Here is a 22899-nt window from a genome sequence, read left to right as displayed (position 1 = left end):
AACAGCTTATCATTTATTATACTATTTAGCCATAATTAATATTTCTTTTAGTGGCTCAAATAGAAATTATTTATATTCATACGTATATATTATCATATTACCAATATTATTTTGTTTCTGTTGGACCAAAAGGGTCATAAGCAATTTTATATTTTTGTATTATAGAATTATTATATTATACGATATTGTTAATCTACAACTCGTGTCCACACATTATTTTAGTTATAAGTACACACACACAAATACACACTTACACAATACACACCCACCACTCGGAGTTTTGATCGGCGAACCCGTCCACTTCTCCTGAGGTGCTTACCAAAATACACATAGGTCGGTCGGTGTGTGAGCGTTGCGCGTAAGCATAACCGTACCGGGCTTACGGTCTATTATAGTATTCGTGCCCGGCCGTTACAGTGTGAATGTATTTATTATTAATATATATTTATGTAATATAATTTAAAATTCTTAACCATAAACAAATAATTTTATTATATATTTAACTGAAACAAAATAAGCCTTAATTATAATATGTGACATATTTTAAAACCAAAAAAAGCTGGCTTGGCACATTATTTATTTTGTTTTGAAAAATAATGATATTTTAGTTTGTTTCATAGTTGACTTTCTCTTTAGAGCAGCTATGCCTCTCAATCTTCTTAATTGCAACAAGTGAGTGGTGTTCGATTCTTCTAGCCTCTCATACCATTTAAACGCCAAATCCAATGCATCAAAAGCTTCAGAATAAGACGGCCCATTTTCACCTTCAGTATCATTTTCCTCTTCTTCGGTATCATTTTCTTCAAATAAGCTACTGTTATGGTTTTTACGCACAGCACAAAATAAACGCACGCACCAATTTAATATTAAATATTGAATGTATTTATTAAATTGTTAGTAAAAAAGATTTAAGTATAACTATAAATTGTAAATCAAACACTGGTTATATTACGACTAATCGTACAATACATGTAAAATTCTTTGGTTAAATATACGTTATGTTTAAGGCTCGGTTCTAACTACCCGTCTCACATCAAAATCTTTATTCAGCGGTTCCCACGGTGGCAGCGTCGGACGACACACACACTCTGCATTTTGATTATAAAGAAATACCTCTATATATGTATTAACATATAGATGTATCAAAATCAACTGTGTCGTAGTTATGGGTTCTTAACACTACGAACAATTTCATCGTCTGAAAGTATTTGATATCAAAGATCATTTGTATCCAGCAACCATTCATATTGCTGTCCTCATCACAATCTCCAAGTACATGAAATTGGCTTATATACTATTTTATTTCAGCTTATTAAGAATAATATATACCTATTCTTTATCTAATCTAAAAACGATTATGAAATATGTGTTATGTGTATGAATAACGGCACGTGCCGTTTTTTTTCTCGTCCGGATGATTGACGTTCGGATGATCGGAGTTCTACTGTACAGTCTGTAACTCAAACTAAGATTTAAAAATATTTGTACTTTAGTGTGGTTGTTTGACAATCACAATTTGAGGTTCTATTGTCAAATGATTTAGACTTGGATTATGGGTGTAGCCAAGGGAAAAAAGGCTAATTGTTCGTACATGCATCACGAACTACAAGTCTGTGAACGAAAGGCGGGAGGGTGACGAAGAGCTGGTTTCGAATAAGTTTGTGGTACTAATTGTGCAGGTGAATTAGATGATACGTGCGAATCTAGCACTGCTTAGTGCCTATATCGATAAATATATCATTATTATTTAAGTAGCGCAAGTTACGCATTTGCATCCATTTCTCCCAAATAAGCCTAATCTTGTCTCTATAACACAGCGTTTTTTAACCTGTGTGAAATTTACTTTAAAATATACATTATGGAAAATAATACTTGTATATTAAATAATAATGTATAAGCCACATGGAATAATATAATATATCAGCTAACTCTATATTCAAAAATCTATACTTCTATTTAACATTATAATTTATTTGCAAATAATCCTAAAAAAAGCTAAAAAAAGTAGGAGTTTCACGATAAAACTGATAAAAGTGGACATCAAAAAAGGTTTCACGGATAAAAAAGTTTAAGAAACGCTGCTCTAACATTGGGTGCTTGTTAATTGCACCCGGGATTTTTTTGGTTCTAAAATAGGTATAGTAATAAAATTGCGCCCGGGATTTTTTGGGGTCTAAAACGGGTATAGTAAATTGCGCCCATAGTATCTACTATCTTGAATTCATCGTTACCTATTATGTGTATTTTAAAAATACTGTTGTTCATTTATTGGTGGATAAGCCGAACGATTGGTTAGTCTAGGGCTGAATATGTGAAGATGATGTCTCATTACTATGCAACTAACTTATAACTGTATTTTTTATTATTAACATTTTTATCCTAACAAAAAATATTCAAACAACTATAATTAATACCATAATATTTATAAAAAAAAAATTAATTTTCCTATTTTTATTCATTCCTATTAATTTTTTTTTTTTATTATTTATTCATTTAAAGTAAGCAAAAAAAAAACATTTTTAGAGGACAGCGATGGTCGCCTCCACGTGGTGTCCTCTGGGTAATGCTAAATGACTATCATAAAAATAATACTTCTATTAGGCGCAATTTACTATACAGAAATTTGTACCTGAAAAATACCGGGTGCAATTTACTACTTAAAAATATATACCTGAAAAATACCGGGTGCAATTTACAGCTATTTCCTTTCGTTGGGCGCAACTCACGTTTTCCCCTAATATTACGAGGCCCGGTGATTTGGATTTTGTTTCCAGTTCATTCTATCTTAGTTTGTGATGTGTCAAGTCAATTTGAACAGTACTGCACTGCCCTGTATCCCAACGACAACTCCAGGCATATTATTGACTAGTGATTATGCGTTTGCAAAACCTTTGTGCACCTTATGGCTTAGTCCTCAGCACAATTTAAGATAGTAAATAAAGTATTAAAATTGTGGCCTTTAGGTTGTAACACAATCGTGTAAAATGCTACCATTGAGTAAAATCAGTAAGTATAATCTTAATAGGTTGGTACTTTTATTATAGTTAAATAACAATAAAATATAATATTCTTGTAACAACACAAGTACGTAAATAATAATATATTACGTATTATAAAAGGTAGGTAAGTACATAGACCTATAAAAGAATGGACCGCGCATATCATATCCCAGTAGTGTATTTGGTTGAGTCAAAGATATGTGCGAGAGAGACAGACTTATGTTAGAATTTCCAAAGACATTCCAACCAAAATATTTTATCGTCCTTGAATATTTATATATTTTTTTAATGATAACGACAACCAACGAATGATAACATTTTAAAATCATTCCCCGCGTTATAGCAAGGTGAGAAAAAATTACTGAAATTAGGAACCTGCAATGTAAGTTAATTATATTTTACTAAGACACAATATATATATTTTAAATTAGATTTCGAGGTACTTCATCATTCAAAAGACAACGACAGTGATTTACAGGTTAATACTTAAAACATTTATAACTATAAGAATCCATCATATTAACACAACTTCAAATGAAATTGACCAAAGAGTAAGAAGGTTATTTACTAAGCTAATCCACTTTTAACACCAGTGAAAAAATTACTGTAAGGAAATACTTTGTTTCAAAATATTATTGTATTGAGTTTAATTTTTAAGCAACTATCACTATTGTAAAATAAATTAGTTGTTAGTGTTGTTACACTTAGTTATTTGTTATGAAACTAAAAAATATATTGACTAAGTTTATAAAATGTTAATTTTTAAATAAACTATTATTAATAACTAAACAATAAAGTACCATTTTTACTTACTTTTGTGATAACATACATTATAATTTATAATAATATAATTATAATATAGCGTATAATATAATAATTATAGTGGTAGTAACTACTAACTAGTAAGTAACTTACCTTAATCTTGAAATATTCACAGATTACAGACATACTAGATTAAAATATAATACTGCCCAAAACAATACAGGTATACTGGTATACAGAAATAGAACTACTTCAATAGTTCAATAATAATAATATTATGTAATGGCACGAAAATAAAATATTTCAAAGACTAATTAATATATTTTTGCTTATATCGTCTTTGGTATTTCTAACATAGCCCTTTCTCTCTCACACATATCTTTGATTCACGGATCTCTCTCTATGCGCGGTCCATTCTTTTATAGGTCTATGGGTAAGTACATGTATTATATTATTTAAATAATAATTATTGTAATAGTTTATTGATAATGGATAATACTGATAGTATTAAAACGCGCGAAATTTGAATTGAACCCATGAGAACATGATATTAAAGAGCCGCGTTGTGGCGTCCGGGTTTCCTAATACGCCACCGGGAGTCGTCCAAGTGTTTACGATATTGACAGCGGATAATAGGAAAAACCAATGTTTTGGAATATTCGACGATTATCTTGTTGGAGTAGATTCGAAAATATTCTAGAACAATCGACGCCAATGATACCGGATGGTCAGACGCTCAATGGCTCAATATCGTCAGTTTTCAGACTTTCAGTCAGTCCGTGAGAATACTCCGTGTATTCTATCACCGTGTTTTACACTCGGTGACACTCTCCGCGATAGGTACTTAATGTGATTATAACGTGTATCGATATTCGATGAATTTTTACATCACGTTCACATATTTATGTACATTTATATTATATTCTTGTAATATAGCGTTCTCTAATTAAATATAACTGTGAGCGAATTTTATTACTTAAACTCCACAAGTGTAATGAAATAATTAATTAATTGATATATCAACTTTATTAATTTAAAATGAGCTGTGATACATAATTTACTATAATATGACACTTATTGACACAGCATACTAATCAATATATTCATGCAATATTTTATACAGAAAGAAATCTATTAAAGAAATAGTAATAATAATAACATAAATAATGATATAATATAAAGGAAAAAGTTACAATGTGTAGTTGTGCAAATGAAATAAAAATGAAACAAATATTTATTGTAATGTGCAAGGGATAATTATTTCAAGTAATGGAGTTTTTGACAAGGACATAGTGATAATATAATAGGTTAAAAATAAGTTTTTATTTTTCCCCATCATAAGTGCATGTTAGTTTTGTTAATCATTGAATAAGAAAAAACCACCATAAGTTGTTTGATATATCATTAAAATTCAATCTATTTTTGAACCTGTAAAATAGTAAACAATAAGATTAGCTTAAATGTTAGAATACATCCATGTTGAGAGAACAAAAACCTAACCACATATTTAGAATCAAGCAAATACAGAGGTATTCAAACTGTGTGTCACGGCTTCCAGAGGAATCGTGAGAGTTGGTGAAGGAAGCTACTTAAAAACACCGGAAACAAACATGAATGTTGATCATGTATCATTCATATAAATATTTATAATCATTTTATTGATTATGGAAACGACAACGCAACACATCACGCGACTATTCAAAGTTTTATTTCTAGTATTAAATTTCATGTTATTTTAACTTGTCTTATATAATATAAGTTTAAAGTTATATTGATCATCTTGTATCTCCTATAGTTTCAACTGTTTCATAATTTGGGAGCCATCAAAACACTGTGAGAACATTCAAAGAAGCTACGAGATAAAAAAGTTTGAATGCCTCCGAGTTAATATATTATTGTACTGTGTAATTTATATTTTTATATTTTTCACAGACAATTAAACAAAATATTGAAACGTTAATCCATTGCCTTAATAAAATGAAACGAAGTTGATATTATATTTCCAGCATGATAAATAACCGTAAGCCAATGAAAAAATTTCCGTTAGAGCAGCGCCGGCCACTAAATTGTCATTTTCATTTTCGTTCTTACTATTTATTAAGACCATATCGATTTCAAGTTTCACTTATAATCGCTCATTGTCGCAACCTACCTAGTATCTGGTATTAGAATATATAATCGCGATATGACTAAGTTCAACGTGAATCAATATTCACTGACTTGCTAGACATTCAAACACGGTTTTAGTATTTACACTTTTTACATAAAAAAATAACAGGTCATACAACAGGGTATCGTATAGAGTACGTTCAGTTACGAATATCTCAAGGCCACGTGATATTATTTCGACTACTTTCTAAATACTCAAACTCGATTCGACCGCCACTACTTAAAGCCCTATAATCTAGTTGTATCAACAAATCATATTCTTATCATCTCCTCAAATCTTTGAGTTCTAATCTTACAGGCTTAATATTAATTTCCCTTCATAGTGTTACGGAATTTTGTTTTATATAACTGTTATTTCTGTAAATAAATTATTGACTTATACCTACTTGTGTGAATGAATACAAAATATGTATTGAGGATTATAATTATATAATATTATAAATTTTAAAAGTAATTTTTTATTTATTTTTCTTTAATTTAAATAACTACGTTGAATGAATACAATTATTGAAAATTAATATTCTAATAATCTTAGCTTAATCTAGCTAAGTATTTTACATTTTTGCCATTATTGATTTGAATATTTATCGAAAATGTATTGTTATTCTATATAATTTAATTATAGTTTAAAATTTATATTCATTTAAGTTTTGAGAGTTAATCAATAGAGTTATTTTATCATAATTTGTAGTTTGGTCATATGATATAAAAACATTTTTAATGTATATTATTATAATTCCAATAAAAAAATTAAAAAAACAGTCAATAAATTCGTTAATTAGTACTGTTTTTAGTTTTAAAAAATAATATCAATAGATCAATATCGTTTGTTAATCAATATTGATCATTGAAAAAATATCGGTATGCATTATTCATAAATGGTGTATTTTTATATGCAGGTAAATACGGTGTCGTATAGTGTTTAAAATATACGGATTCAAATATTTGGACGTAACACGTTTCCACCAAAAGTCGACCTTTCCCTTTTCCGCCAAAAGTGTACATTTCCTTTTTCCACCAATACCCGTTTCCACCAAATTAAACCACGCGTCCACGCAAATTACAAAACAGATTACAGATAGATTATGAATAGTAGTAAAATTGAAAAATTATGTGGACTTTTATAAAGAAAGTCCTCCAATTATCAAAGATTCTTAAAGAGAAGATATACTTCTAGATAAGATATACTAAGATATACTATAATACTTATTTTCGATCACGAAAATCTATAAACATAAGGCGTGTTTTGGCGGTGTAACCGGCGCTAACCGCTAGTTAACTGTTTACTGATATCGTTTTCGCGATTACGGTTACTGTAACCGGGTAACTAATTTCGTGAACGAGTTTAGTGAATTTTGTAACCGTCGATTTCGACCTGGTAAGAGGGTTTACTGAGATTTGGTTACTAAAAAGTTTATGATAAAAACGTGATAACAATAAAATATTAATTTAATAAATTTACTTTAAGTAATTTTACATAATTAAAACCAATAGTAGATTTGCCTATATAATACACTAGTACATTTTAATAATTTTAATTATGGAAAGTACTAATTACGATTTCATTGATTTTATCAGAGACGAACAGGAATGCATACAAATAAAAAACAGGGAAGTTTATTGCAAACTTTTGGACAAAGGTAAGTTATTTATTTTCCGAGTATAATAATCATAAGATTAATGATATAGATAGGTAGTGCTTAATACCTTAAATTATAACCTACACTCAGCGGTGCAACTAGACACTTGGAGGCCCTTAAGTTAAATATAAAATGGGGCCCCTACCCAAAAATATAAATGATCTTAAACCTCTCCTCCTTAAACCTAACCTCTCAAAAGGCAATCAAAATAATTTCATAAAATGAAAAACAATTTTATAAACTACAATATATTTTTTCAAGCTGGGCACAGTGGGCACGGTATTGGTCTTTGCCTTAATTAAACAAATTTAATTTTATGAATTTTTCAAGACAGCCCATCTCCTATTCACAGTGGCGTCTAACATTGGGGGTTTGACCTTTTAAGATTCTGAGCTAATAAATGCTTCAAAATTTAAAATAATAACATTCATGAAATCATTTAAAATATTGTAAACCGAAGATTTCACTACATCAAAGTGGTCACTTATTGCCTGCAATGACCCTTCCTTTCCAAAGTACCACAGAGCAATAAGCATTTATTTTTTAATTGAAATAGGTGTATTTCCACCCACAACATTTTCTTGGCAAAATTCTGGTGAAACTTGTTGTAGGAAATTAAGTAAATTATAAAAAGTGTCTTGGGTTATCCTATAGTTAACATGGAAATCATGAGCACTATACTTAATGATCCAGTCTTCAATATCAGCTTTTGGACGAAAATGCTCATTCCGAATTACTGTACTTAATAAAGTTAATTTTTTAAAATTACATTTAGGTTTCGTTATTACTATATTGCTAGTAACAATATCATCAGACTCTACAATGTCGTTCATCATCATTAAAATCAGGGACAACTTCTTCCGTGAAAAACTCATGCTCACAAAATAAAGTATTGTACAAATTTCTTTACACTAGTAAAAAATAAAAACTTATACACAAGTAGAGATTATTATACTTGAACTTGATTTTAGAAATTTGTATTTTGTATTTTTGTATGCCCGATATTTCTATGATAAGTGTTATCAAATATTTCAGTAAACATGTTCAAGCAATTATTGTTTTGGCGTTCTAGTAAACGTTTTCTAACCGTATTCTATAACCATAAACTTATTTATTAAACAGTTTACTCCGCCAAAACACGCCTATAGTGAAAAAAATAATTTTAACGTTTACAGAATTTAATTTGAGTAATCCGTTTGCGACTTATTAATGCTTGAATATTCGTTCAATTTACTGCTACTGGGCAATTTTACAAACCCGACAGTAAAAACCAGAAGTCAAAACGAAATTTTATCTCAATTTAACAATACCCATAACGGTCATAATCGATAATAATAAGATAGATAAACAATACTATTAGAAAAAAAGTGTCCTATCACCACTCCTACCGGAATACCTAGTATCAGTGAACCTTAAGCCAGTAGCATCGCGACTGTATCAGCTATAAAGTATAAAAATAACATTTTACAATTTACCATCATGGTTACAAAATATAGTACCTACTGGTTACTGATTCCTGGTATACGGTATTATCACGTATTAGTAGATAAACGATAATAAATGCGGGTAAACTATTTCTGAAACATGATTAAAGATATACAGGTTGCACATCGCCCTAAAGTAAACCACTTCCAGACTGATTTACAAAGTGACTATAAAAATCAGCTGTTAATAATTAACCAGTGGCGCCCATGTGACGAAATTTAGAACTAATTTTAAACTATATTACATATTATTATGATAAGAAGGTAATATAGATAATATAATATATTTTATATTTTACCGCCTTTTTATAAATTTTAATTTTGATTTTATGATATAGTATAAATAAGATATAGTATATCTTTAACCGTATGTTCATGAGTATTTCGGTATTCATAATATTTATTATTAATCGTGAATCGGTATTCTAGTAGCTTGTACTAGTGTCAAGTGTTATTGTTTAAAATGACTTGCTGTGTTCCTTCATGTAAAACAAAAAATAAAAGTACCTTCTTAGTTCCTAAAGATGAAACTTTGTTGTATCTGTGGGAACAATCGATTGGCTTACAATTAAATCCAAGTTCAAGAATTTGCGAATTACATTTTGAGACTGATGATATTATAAAAACATGGGAATCTGGTCAAGGTATAAATAAATATATTGTAAGTTATTTTATTTTATTAATAAATGCTCAATATTATAATTATTAACAACCTTTCTTTCTCGACAGATATGTCGCAAAAGATCAAAACTTCGTCCAAGAGCAATTCCAAAAAATATTAATTTCACTGAAAGTGTCGATAGTACAATTTTGTAAGTCCAAACTTGTAACATCGATGAACTAAGTGGTCCATCACCAAAAAAAATGAAGGTATTACTATTTTCATTTAGACTCATTGACTATTATTTTTTTTATAATAGATAAATACTTTTTTTAGATTTCTGAAGATGCTTATAGTGTAGCACAAGATCATTGCTATACTGCAAAATCTCCTACTAATACTGCCCCAACAGAAATTAATAAGGTTAAATTGTAAAATACTTTACATACATTTAGTATTCTGCTCAATTAATATAACTTATTAGTTATTATATACTTGCTTTTGGGTTTAGATATCTTCAAAAAGTTCAAACAATTTAGAATTTTTTAAATTAGCTCGACAGAATATTAATTTCATCAACATTCCATACAAATGGTTCTTCAATAACAGTCATAAACTGGGAATTGGTGAAATAATTGAATTTTTTAAGCTTGGTGAATTTAAAGAAGATTTATTTAGATCATTGGAGAAACAACTGGTGCTAACTGAAGGTAAATTTGTGGACTTACAATTTTTAAACTAATACTCATTATTTTGAAACTGGTAATTATAGATTTAAACATATTTATACAAGTAAATGGTAAAGAAGTTGCAAAAACTAAATTAGGGCTTTCACAAAATTATATACCTGAATGTATGGATGATATAGAAAATGTATTGAAATTATTAGACAGTGCTATACTATGTCAGGGTATGGGATCAATAAAAAAATATGGTGACATACAATCAACATTAGGTCCTAAATGTGAGAAACTGTTTGATCAGTGGCACTACTCAAGCTGTACACAAATACTAATTAATGGACAATTCTCTAGATCTAGGTAACTATTTTAATCTTATATTAATTCCAAATTTAATTTATGTTTAAACTATATTTAATATAAATTTATAAATTTTATAATTTTAATGTTTCAGTAATATATGTTTGTGGTGCAGACGTTTGTTGTATATTATTAGGAACAAAGAATCTCGAAAATCTAAAAGACCATATTTTTCTCCAAATAAAAAGAAAACAATCAAGCAGCTAAAAAAAGTTAAATATGTTATTAAACAAAAATATTCAAGAGCATCTCTAAAAATTGCTCGTTTACAACGAGATTTGATTGAAATTCAAAACAAGATGAAAGACATTTCAGATTCCAGTCTTAATAATATGCTTAATGCTTCCAATATACCTGAGTGCCAGACAAAACTAATCCAAGAAATATTTAATGCTGCAAAAATGAAAAATCCTAAGAATCGGAAATACAGTGAAAACTGGATGCTACTATTTCAAATTAGGTAGGATTATACTTTTATTCCTATTTTGCAGAAACTATATTTTTTTATTTCATAATATTAATTATAGATCACCTAGTGGTTATAAATTCTTAAGAGAACAGAATATATTACCCTTGCCATGTGTCAACTCAATAAGGAAACATTTACTAGCTGTGAAAATAGGATGTGGTTTTGATCCAAATTTGTTCAAATTATTACAAAAAAAATTTTCAGCTAAAACTGAGAATCAAAAAATAGGAATTCTGCTGTTGGATGAAATGTTTTTAAGGGAAAGTCTTAGTGTTAATAGTCGAACCCTTACCTATTCTGGACTTGAGGATTACGGAGATGTAATAAAATCAAATAAAAACTCAAATCTAAAAGCCAATCACGGATTGGTTTTTATGTGGCAGAGCTTAGCCGATAATGTAGTACAACCAATAGCAGTTTTTGCATCTCACGGGCCCGTAAAAGATATTTATTTTCAATACATATTGAATACAATATAATATTATAAAAATTAATACACAAAATATTTTTGCAGGAGTTGATATTGCAAAACTGTTAATAAAAGCAATTATGTTAATTGAAAACGCAGATGGGCATGTAGTTGGTGTAACAAGCGATGGTGCATCAACAAACCGCACCATGTGGAACATGGGGGTACATTTTTAACAAAAATACAATTATTTAACTAAAAATTTAAAATTATATATATAATGTATATGTAACTGATATTGTTGTAGGTGTCAGCTAAAAAAGATAATTTTCAAAATTATTTTCAAAACCCGTTTAACAGTTCTAAAAAGGTATACGTGTTTTCGGATGCTCCACATCTTTTAAAAACTGTTAGAAATCGATTATTTAGTAACAAAATGTTGAAGGTGAAATTATTTTAAATAAATTTTGAAATAAAATACTTTGTAAATATTTCTAATCATACATACAAATATTTATTTTAGATAAACCCATCATTACCTTCAATTAAATGGGAACATTATTCTAGTATTTTCAAAATAGAATGTAACAGTCTTACAAAAGTATGTCCTAAATTAAAAAAACACCACTTTGAGTTAAACAATCTCTCAAAGATGAAAGTCAAATATGCAGCAGAAGTATAATTAATATAAATAAAACAAACAAATAGTTAAAATGTTACTTAAATTTTAAATATTTTTAGATATTTAGTAGGTCAATGGCTATAGGAATGGAATTTTATAAACAGAAAAATTTCCAATGTTTCAATGATTCTGATGAAACAATAAAATTTACTTATATGATGAACAATATATTTGATGCGTTAAACAGAAGATATCCTAAGGGAGGAATAAAAAAAATAGCAAAGACTTAGAGGTTTTTTTTTGTATTTGTGTTGTGTCTGTGTTGCATGCTTGTGTAAGTAGAAATGAAAGAATAATTTATATTATGAACAATGTATTTTTTATTCAGATGGTGTTTGCATAAACCAAAATTAAAAGATAACTGTTTATTTACTCCTTACTGAGTATGTTAAGTGTTGTTTTGTTTTTGTGTTGGATGATGGATCTAAAAAATTTTAACAATTTAATTATGATTTAACAAAAATATTACCATGTGTATTATATTTTATTCATATTAATATTTTTAACTTTTATAAATGTATTATGATCTATTCTAGGTATTAAATCAAGCAATAATATGGTTAAATAATTGGGAAAATAATTTAGAAAATAAATTGATTGACGCAAAAGATTTTTTGACACAGGCAACATGTGATGGTTTAAAGATAACGTTAAAGTCCACTTTAGATTTAGTCAACTAGCTATCTTTTAGATGATTGTAATTTTGCTTATGTCTTAACGGCTAAACTAAATCAAGACAGTTTGGAGGTAAATAATAATATAAGATATATTTAATATTAAACTAACTATAAACTAATTATGTATATAAATTGCTATTGATATTTTCTAAAAATGAATTGTTTATTTTTGGTAGAAGTTTTTTGGAATTCTCAGACAAGTATCGGGACCTAATGACCACCCTACTGCACCTATTTTTCTACAGCTGTATCGTATTCTCTCTGTATACTCAGCAATCAAACCTCCTAAGTCTGGAAATTGCAGTATACTTGAAGGTTTCAAACATTTGTTTTATTTTTATATAAATATGAAATATTTTAATATTATTATGATGTTTTCTATCTTTCAGATATGTCACCAATAATATCAATGCAAGATTTAAAAGATATTATTAGTGATCCAGAAAATAATTCTCAGAGAGAACTAAAAGTTGAAGAATTAAAAAAAAAATTGATGTAATTATTGAAGATGGATGTTGGGACTTGGACGATGTTTTGTTAGATCATGATTATGCAGATGCAACAGTATTTGATTGTGTAGTCTATTTTTTGTCAGGGTAATAACTTAAAAACCTCTAAATATCTTTTATAAAATAGTATATATTAATATTTATATAAATACATTTAATAGATACATAGCAAAGCGTTTAGTTAACAAAACTAAATGCTTAATTTGCATTGAAGGCTTAAAGAACTTAAATACGTCATCAGTAGGTCAAGAGGCTGCTTTAGTTCAAGCAAAAAGTAAAGGATACCTTACACATCCAGATCACAATTTGTTTATAATTCTAAGATATCTGGAAACTTGTTTTGAAAAACATGCTAACTCAAATGATGTGTTTGAACTTACTTATAATGAGTTCTTTAATAATAAGTTTGAGCTTAAATTTTCTTGTTCAATGCATAAAGTTGAGATGTTAACTAACATTTTTTCTTATTATATTACAATGAGAATGAGACAGTACACTTATCTAGAAAATCAAAAAAACCTAAAAAAAAAATAAAACTAAAAAAAAGTTGTCTAAATTAGTTAAATGTTAAAATTCTTGTTTATACCTATTTTTTTTTTTTTTTAATAGTATTTATGTTTATACAGTTAATCATCCTTATTCCTTATATTACTTATGTTTTGAATCCAATATTATTATGTACTTTTCACATATTGTTTGTTAATTGGCATATATATAATGAATACTTATAACTTATAAGCGTTAAAATATGTTTTACATTTATTAGGAAGGGCAGACTATACTATTTACTGTTTATTTTTATTAATAATATGAAATCAGAAATATGAATTTAATATTTATGAATTTATTATCGTCATTGATAAAATCATTAAAATTGCTTTGATAAAACATTTATTATATGGAATATTTCCGCTTGGAGCGCCACACATTAATTATTGCAATAGTCATTTCGTATTTCACCTTATCAGTAGTCGATGTGCAACCTGTATATCTTTAATCGTGACTAATACGTGATAATACCGTATACCAGGAATCAGTAACCAGTAGATTATATTTTGTAACCATGATGGTAAATTGTAAAATGTTATTTTTATACTTTATAGCTGATACAGTCGCGCTACTGCTGAGTGCTGGCTAGAAGTTCACTGATACTCGGTGTTCCGGTGGGAGTGGTGATAGGACATTTTTTTTTTCTAATAGTATTGTTTATCTATCTTATTATTATCGATTATGACCTTTATGGGCATTGTTAAATTGAGATAAAATTTCGTTTTGACTTCTGGTTTTTACTGTTGGGTTTGTAAAATTGCCCAGTAGCAGTAAATTAAACGAATATTTAAGCATTAATAAGTCGCAAACGGATCACTCAAATTAAATTCTGTAAACGTTAAAATTATTTTTTTTTCACTATGTTTATAGATTTTCGTGATCGAATAATAAATAATAATTATAAATTTATTATAATATTATAAAATATAATAAATAATAGGTATTGCCATTTGAAAATCGAAAGTTGATAGTGTTTTATAAAATAAGGGAGGAAGTTAAAATTATCAAAATTCTAACACAGTGTAAAATGGTAAAATCTAGAATGTTAAAAAAAAAAATTATTTTAAAATTGCTTATACTTCCCGAGATATTAACTGGTTCACGATAAAAAAATCCCCCTGTATTACGTTTTTGTTCATTTACATTGGTAGCCGCGGGCCACAAAAAATTGATCTGAAGGCCGCATGTTTGACATGGCTGTCTTACATTATCTTACATTTGGTGGAAACGGGTATTGGTGGAAAAGGGAAAGGTAGACTTTTGATTGGAAACGGTTACCACCCAAATATTTGTATGTAATCAAATATCAAAAGATATTTTACTTTACAACGTTTGACTTAAAATATTACTTAAGTTATCTTTATGATTAATAGACTAATGAATGTTTTGTACCTGATGAAGTTTAATGGAATCATTTCACCGTTGGGTTTATTATATAACAATATGTTTCTGAATTACCTCCAATAAATATGAATTGTCATTAAAAGATTCCGAACAGAATTTATCAGCCGGTTTTTCTGGCTTTGGAATCAATTTTTTATATTCAGGTAATTTATTAAAGTATTTCAATACTATTTCTGAAAAAATAAACTTCATTGTGATATAGTTTTCAATACATTTTGATTAATTTACATTCTACATAATATAACTCTGAAGCTCATTATGTTAAACATTCAATAGAATCAACAATTAATTGTTTATTCATCAGATGGCACATTTTAATTGTATCCTCACATTTATTCGTAATTTACAAAGTTTATTTTCGGTATATCGCTTTTCCCGCATATACATTTTTAGTAATTATGTACAAATGAAAAATTTGAATTTGCATTTTTGAATTTTATCAAAAAATTAAACATTTAATCGTTTTTTAATATTGATGGAATTAAATATTTATAATTTTTCTGGGAATGTCCATAATTTAACTACATCGCTAACATGATTTAAACGACATTGTTAAATCCACCAATCTTTTTTCCTCGTGTTATCCACGACAAGGCTGCTGGAAATTATAGTGAGTTACTTCGGTAGGTAAGGTATTAATGACAATATCACATATAACAATTTGATAACTGATGTAGTTGACTTTGGTACTTTTTCCATTGAAACCCAAAGAGAAGTGAAAAAATTAGAGGAAACCGAAAATACTCATTTAACAATAAGCTTATTTTTCAGTCACCTTTAGTAAATACCACTAAAAAATATTCAATCGTCCCTTTTAAAAGAATGTATATAGAATCTATAGTACTTAATGGAATCTAGTTAGCTCTTTAGAAACGTAAATATATAATTACAGAAAAAATTAAATATTTAACAATTTATAGACATTAGGTAACATAATGTATAACTAAATATAATAATGTATAACTCATAATGTGTTTTTAAACATCAATCTAGAAAATGTTATACGAAATTTCGCTATAAGTTTAGAGTTTGTCTATACTTAGAATAACTTTTCATTCGTGGTAAATAGTGATTTTTGCATTTAAGTGTTAATGTGTTATAGATATTTTAACACAATATTATATTTCATTGACCTACTCAATGACGATGTACGGTGAAAACCAATTTATCATTTTACAGAAGTTCGACTTCACTGGTTTTTTGGAATAGATGTCTCAATAATTAGGTATATTAGGTATGAATACCAAGATGATTAAACAATTTTCTAAACTTATTATGATCGTTACTCATAAGTCGAAAGTGAAGAATCAAATTTTAAAATTAGACCTACAACATATTTAGAAAATTAAACACTTCCAGTATATACTACTAAGTACAGAAATACCCATAAGCATATAAAAAAAAGCGGGTAAAGTGGATGTCGCTCTGCTGTACATTAGGTGGTGGGGTGGACCTCTGACTAGGGTAGGTTAGATTTGAATGCAATGATAGGTATCATTGTATACGAAAAACGATACTGGACGGAGATGATTTGTCAGTCTAGGATATATTATATTTAAATATTGTCATATATTATATTTTGAAACAAATATTTTATTTTTGAATTGAATTTTGAACTACAAAATAATTTGCAAATATTCATGGTTTTGACGAATTTTTGTCAATATTTGAAATTGAAATGCTAATAAAAATTTAATTTGAATTTCAGGTGGACATTTTTTTTTATGATAAAGATCGAAACATTTGTAAGGAATCTTGTATTAAATTTCTAAATGTTAGGTTTAAAAAGAAAAATTTTTATGAATTTCTAGCTTAAAACAATTTTCGAATTTTTGTGAATTTTACTTATTTTGTCAAAATTCAAAATTGGATTGCTTATAAAAAAAAATTGTAACAATGAATTTATTTTATTTTTCAACTGCTATTGTCACAATATGTTAAGAGCCTTGTATTATCGATATTAATTTTAAAAAAACTAATAATTAACGAAAATATATTTTTTTTATAAGCATTTAAAGTTCAAATTTTGACTAAATACATAAAAAATTACGGCAATGTTCAAATTATCTTAGATAGAAATTCATAAAAGTTTTTCTTTTTAAATCTAAGATTTGAAAATGAAATACAAAGCTCCTAACACATATTAACAATAGCAATTGAACAATATTAAAAATAATTAGCCACAAATTTTTTACAAGCATTCAAATTTTAATTTTGACAAAATACGTAAAAATCACGAAAATTCGTAAATTATTTTATCCTAGAAATTCATAAAAAATTTTCCTTTTATATCTAAGATTTAAAAATTTAATACAAGGCTCCTAAAATATTTTTACAATAGCAGTCGAAAAATAAAAGAAATGAATAGTCACATTTTATTTTTTACAAGCATTTAAATTTTAATTTTGACAACATACGTAAAAATCACGAAAATTCGCAAATTATTTTTAAGCTAGAAATTCATTAAAAATTGTCTTTTTAAATCTATGATTTGAAATTTTTATAATATCCTATAATATATCCTAGACAGATAAACCGTCTCCGTTCAGAATCGTTTTTCGTATACAATGATACCTATCATTACATTCAAATTTAACCTACCCTAGTCAGAAGTCCACCCCACCTCCTAATGTACAGCAGAGCGATACCCACTTACTCGCTTTTTTATATTAAAAATATATAGTAAGTGTTAGAATTAAGTAAAATATCATAGGAATGGCTAAACCCTTCAAATTATGGCTATGATAAATTGTTTCAAAAAGGAAATAATATTAAATCATATTTAACGACCGTGATGGATAGTCGCACTAAATATTTTAAGAAATAGGCACCTTAAAATGAACCACATAAGTACCTAATTCAACACACGTCAACTGTTGCTAAAACATAGCTAATTTGTAGTTAAATAATGAAATTAAGCTGATTTAACTAGAAATTATTTTAGCATAGTTTCAAAATTTTATTAGATACCTAATAATAATCTTATGACAACCATTTAAAATCATAATTTATACAATAATTTTTTAAAAAAACATCATCGTGAAACCAATATTATGTTCCCCCAAAAACATGGTATCAACAAAAAATGGGTGATATCTCAACAAAAAAAACTCCGACAAACTCCGTGTAAAAAATATGGTTCTAAAAAGTATGATATTATTTTATAACTAAGTCTTTGAACAATAAATATAATTTACGTTTAAATAATCAGCTTAATAATTGAACATAGCTTGTCGACTAAGTTGAAAAATTGAAAATACTGAAGCATATAATATGTATAATGAATAAATAATAATATTTTCTACTAAAATTGAAATATAGGTAGTGTAATGTTTTAAAATCACCAAGTCAAGTTAAATTATTTAGCCATCCATTTTGACATAAATTATATCTATATTCCACAAACTTAACTATCAATTATATTACAACCTTTAGATTAATTAATTTTTTATACATAGCTTTATTTTACATGGAGTTTTTCGTAGTGTTCATGTTCAAACACCGGCACTGTTTCGGCGCGGTTCGGATTACACCGTGCCGTTCACAGGTTCGTGCGGTGCCAGTCTGGCCATTTCAGCGCCTCTCACTCCAACCGGTCACGCTGTATCCGTGCCGCCGGCTGTGGATTTTGCTCGCGTGTTACCGGCAGCGTGCGCGCTACAACGTTGTCGTTTAATAACCGTTTGCCTGACGTTTTTATGTGTCGCCGTGCACTCCAAGTCTGAGTACACACTACACAGTATAGCCACCACGTGTGCGACGAATGGTTTTGCCGTTTCTTGTGTCACCAGTACCACAAAGTACATAATCGTGTGCTGCCACTATAAGGCTAATGGTCTAATATACTAATAGTATATCTAGCGTTATATTTTGGTCACCTATGCTCATCACCGCAAGTCACGGCAAACAACTGCTAAAATCGTAAGATTTGCCGTGGCGCAACAGTTCATGTTGGAATTATATAATATAAATAAAATATTTATTTTTATAAATTTTTGCTTTATATTAAATTACTTATTTACTATTCCGTTTACAGTTGTATAATTTAAATATTATTACTTGAATGTTGATTGTTTACATGAATCAACTAATCAACATATTGAACAATTGATTAATTTCAATTTTTAATTAATACTGATGTTCAATAAATTGTATAGCTTTTAAAGTAAAAAATAAAATTCAATGGTTATAAATGAATTTTACGTTTAATTAAATTAAATTTAATGTATACGTACCTGATAATATATTACCTAATAAAAAAAATTAGTTATGTTATATGATATTTTTAATAGTCCAACCGTAAAATCTCAGATACAGAGCAATAAAAATATATAAACGTTTTCGAAACATCCAGTTGAATAGCTCTAGTTGATGTCGATCAAAATATTGATTAATTAAAAAATATTGAATTTAAGAGGTGGTGAGCTACAGCCCAATTCACTAAATCAAGTACGATTTGCGGGCTAGGATTATTGGAGGGATGAATGAATTGCAATCGGAAAAATTTAAATTTTATTTGAATACTTAAAATTTTAATTCATCGACTTTTTTTTTTTTTAATCATATATAACATTATATACACAACCTATAAATATTATTTTACAATAAGCGTATGTGATGGAGGTGACATGGCTTGAGTATCAGGAGATAAGAAGCCACCCATTGGAGGTACTTAAGGTTAGGATGTTAGGCTAGGATTTTAAGTAAGAGAAAGTATACAAGATTAAGTGGAGGTAGAGCTATATACAATTTTAGATGAGTAGGTCACGACACCAGGTACGTTTAAGACACCTTCTGGGGTCACCAGGAATAGCGTTGGTGGATAGCTTGGAAATCAGGGGATTACGATGGCTGCAGTGGAACTTGGAGTATGTGCGTTTGTAGAAAGTTTTTGCGACGTTTTGGACTGTTGTAATGGCTAGAACTCTATATAGGGTATTGTATTAGATACATATAGGGGGCTTTGGTTATTTGGCGTAGTCATTCTGATTGGAAGACTTGGATTTTGTTTAAGTTGGACTTTTTGGCTGAACCCCAGAATTGGATACCGTATGTCCAGATCGGTTTGAGTAGGAGTTTGTATAATAGTAAGTTATTAAAAATACCAAATTCTTCAGTATCATACATTATTCTATGCTAATTAATGACAATCTTGAAAACTGTCCCTAATAATTCAAGACCATCAATGGCATTAATTTAAATATAAAATTAATTTCTATCAAATAAAAAGCTTTAAGCTAATCAAGTTGAACTTTTTGGCAAATGCAGACCCCCTTCTATATAGATTGCAAATGTGGTTACGAAATGATTTTGAATTGCTAATCAACTGCTGCTCTTGAATAGTATGAAAATAAAGTCTGCGAAACCAATAGGAAAGCTGACTATTTCACAGTGCTAGTACTGGTGCTGTAGTGCTGCTATGTTTATTGTTTCTGAAAATTCCGAGTTTTTACATCAGATGTTAATTTTATAAAGAGTTCGATTAAAAGTGATATATTCTGTGCTTCTTTGCTCTTAACACACAGCAATATGGTTGTAACATAAAGTCTTATAAAGTTATATTTAAACTGATTACGTACGGGTTTTGACTAGAATAAAAAAAAAAACGGATATAGATACTATGTCTAGTGATGTGTATATATTTAGTTTTGTTGGTGTCCAACTGTAGCGGAAAACGATCATATTCAAAAATGAAGTTAATAAAAAACCAACTACGAACTTCGATTACACAAAGTCGGCTATCAGGCCTTACACTGTTAAACATCGAAAGTGACTTCCTAAGATCAATGGATTTTTCACGAGTTGTTGAAAAATTTACAGCGACAAAATCTCGCAAAGTTTTTATATGGATATATTATTATGATAACAATTATTATCTAACCTATGTTTTTATCTAAAATTACAATGGCTTAAGGCAAATATTAAAACTTAATTATTAATGGCTTATATTTTTTTTATTTTTTTTATAAATTTTTAATTTATGGTTCATTATGCATTTTTTATAAATTATTGAAATTTAAAAATGTATACTCATTTTTAGATAATTTTTAATATTTTTATACCCAATTTAACAACTTTATTATATTTTATTAAACTACCTAAATAATTCAATTCTTATTTAGATAAATTTATACTCATTTCACATTTTTAGATTATTTTTATACCCAATTTAACAACTTTATTGAATTTTATTAAACTACATAATTCCATTTTTATTTTTGATAAATTTACAGTAAGTGGGATCAAAAACATAATTTCATGTAGTCGCGATTTATGAGAGCTACGTTTTCCAGGTGTCGGTGAAGAATAAAAATAAACCGATTAATCGCACTACTGTATAGTTACATCTTGTAAATTTCGAGTATAAAATTTCATTGAAAATTGTGATTTATGTATAGGTGCATTTTGATACAATGATTAGTAATTTTAAACGAAGATGGCGTGTCAGCTTATATAACTAAATATTAAAGAAGGCGTAGGTATTGCGAAAAATTAGCTACGTACCCATACGATATTATTAATAGTCCTACCGTAAAATCTTACATACAGAGTAATAAAAATATATAAACCTTTTCCAAACATCCAGTTAAATAGATTTAGTTTAAAACAACCGATTAATTGCCCTACTGTATACTTGTAGCTCGAGTGTAACTTCGAGTGTAAAACTTCATTGAAAATTGTGATTTATGTATAGGTACATTTTGATACAAAGATAAGTAATTTTAAACGAACATGGCGTGTCAGCTTATATAAATAAGTATTTTATAAGTACAGGTAATTAATAATTATTGATTTTTCTAAGGTTATTAATAATAATGCATTTCATGTTATCTGTTATTGATAAAAAACAAATAAAAATTACGTACTCATTATGACTGTGAACGATAATGTTTAATTAATTTATAATTATGTACATAATATTTTCCATTTATAGACTTTATATATATATTCAATATAATATCATTGTTAAAGTTAAAGAAGGCGTAGGTATTGTGAATAATTAGCTATGTACCCATACGATATTAATAGTCCTACCATAAAATATTAGATACCTACAGAGTAATAAAAATTATAAAAACCTTATAGAAGCATCTAGTAAAATAGATTTAGTTGATATCGATCAAAACATTAATATATTTAAAAAAAGTAGACCAAATTTGAAATGTATGTAACTTTTTTTAATCGAAATAAAAAATTGAATTTCATGATCTTATGTTCTTATCACACTCTGTGTTGTAAATATAATATGCTTATGTATATACATTATACACTAAGGAATTTTCAAACAAAATTTATGAAATAAAAGATACAAAAAATGTTTCATACTTTTAGCTAGAAAATAAGTAAAACATATTAATAATAATCATAATAAGATCATATAGTATCATGTGTAGTGTCAAATATTAACACAATATTATTGTTGTAATAGATTGATTATAAACTTAATGATCAATAGTAGTAATAGTACATAATCATGATAATAAATGTATAAAACAAAATTAATT

The 22899-nt window shown here is 27.9% G+C and overlaps 1 protein-coding gene, 1 long non-coding RNA gene and 1 pseudogene across 4 annotated transcripts; 2 read left to right on the top strand and 1 right to left on the bottom strand.

Moving 5' to 3' along the window:
- Positions 1 to 4764: 4764 nt before the first annotated feature.
- On the bottom strand, positions 4765 to 22604 carry LOC149055517 (uncharacterized). Of its 3 annotated transcripts, XR_016191364.1 has the most exons (4): positions 22261 to 22604; positions 19630 to 20982; positions 15383 to 15567; positions 4765 to 5189 (listed from the first exon to the last, which is right to left on the bottom strand). It is a non-coding gene; the product is annotated as an uncharacterized LOC149055517 (long non-coding RNA). The 3 variants fall into 3 exon arrangements; XR_016191365.1 differs by lacking the exons at positions 19630 to 20982; positions 22261 to 22604 and adding an exon at positions 18864 to 19358; XR_016191363.1 differs by lacking the exons at positions 19630 to 20982; positions 22261 to 22604 and having other exon boundaries at positions 15383 to 17187.
- Positions 5769 to 14012, top strand: LOC149055518 (uncharacterized; annotated as a pseudogene).
- On the top strand, positions 9518 to 12485 carry LOC149055519 (uncharacterized). Its single transcript, XM_089225543.1, has 10 exons — positions 9518 to 9715; positions 9992 to 10078; positions 10167 to 10365; positions 10428 to 10695; positions 10790 to 11155; positions 11223 to 11606; positions 11677 to 11797; positions 11881 to 12018; positions 12097 to 12249; positions 12315 to 12485. Exons 1-10 carry the CDS (start codon positions 9518 to 9520, stop codon positions 12483 to 12485), a joined length of 2085 nt encoding a protein of 694 aa, XP_089081669.1.
- Positions 22605 to 22899: the final 295 nt, after the last annotated feature.

The sequence above is a fragment of the Diuraphis noxia genome, unplaced genomic scaffold (genome assembly GCF_037042655.1).
Source record: "Diuraphis noxia isolate RWA-SAM2 unplaced genomic scaffold, SU_Dnox_SAM2 contig0004, whole genome shotgun sequence".
Lineage (NCBI taxonomy): Eukaryota > Metazoa > Arthropoda > Insecta > Hemiptera > Aphididae > Diuraphis > Diuraphis noxia.
Note: the sequence above shows the minus strand (reverse complement) of the source record. Positions and strands in the feature narration are given on the sequence as shown.

What these genes read in the sequence shown, in the direction of transcription:
- LOC149055519 (XM_089225543.1), top strand. Translation starts at nt 9,518, where the DNA reads ATGACTTGCTGTGTTCCTTCATGTAAAACAAAAAATAAAAGTACCTTC. An exon ending in CCCCAACAGAAATTAATAAG is followed by an intron (nt 10,079 to 10,166) that starts GTTAAATTGTAA and finishes TTTTGGGTTTAG; the next exon opens with ATATCTTCAAAAAGTTCAAA. An exon ending in AAGTCAAATATGCAGCAGAA is followed by an intron (nt 12,250 to 12,314) that starts GTATAATTAATA and finishes AAATATTTTTAG; the next exon opens with ATATTTAGTAGGTCAATGGC.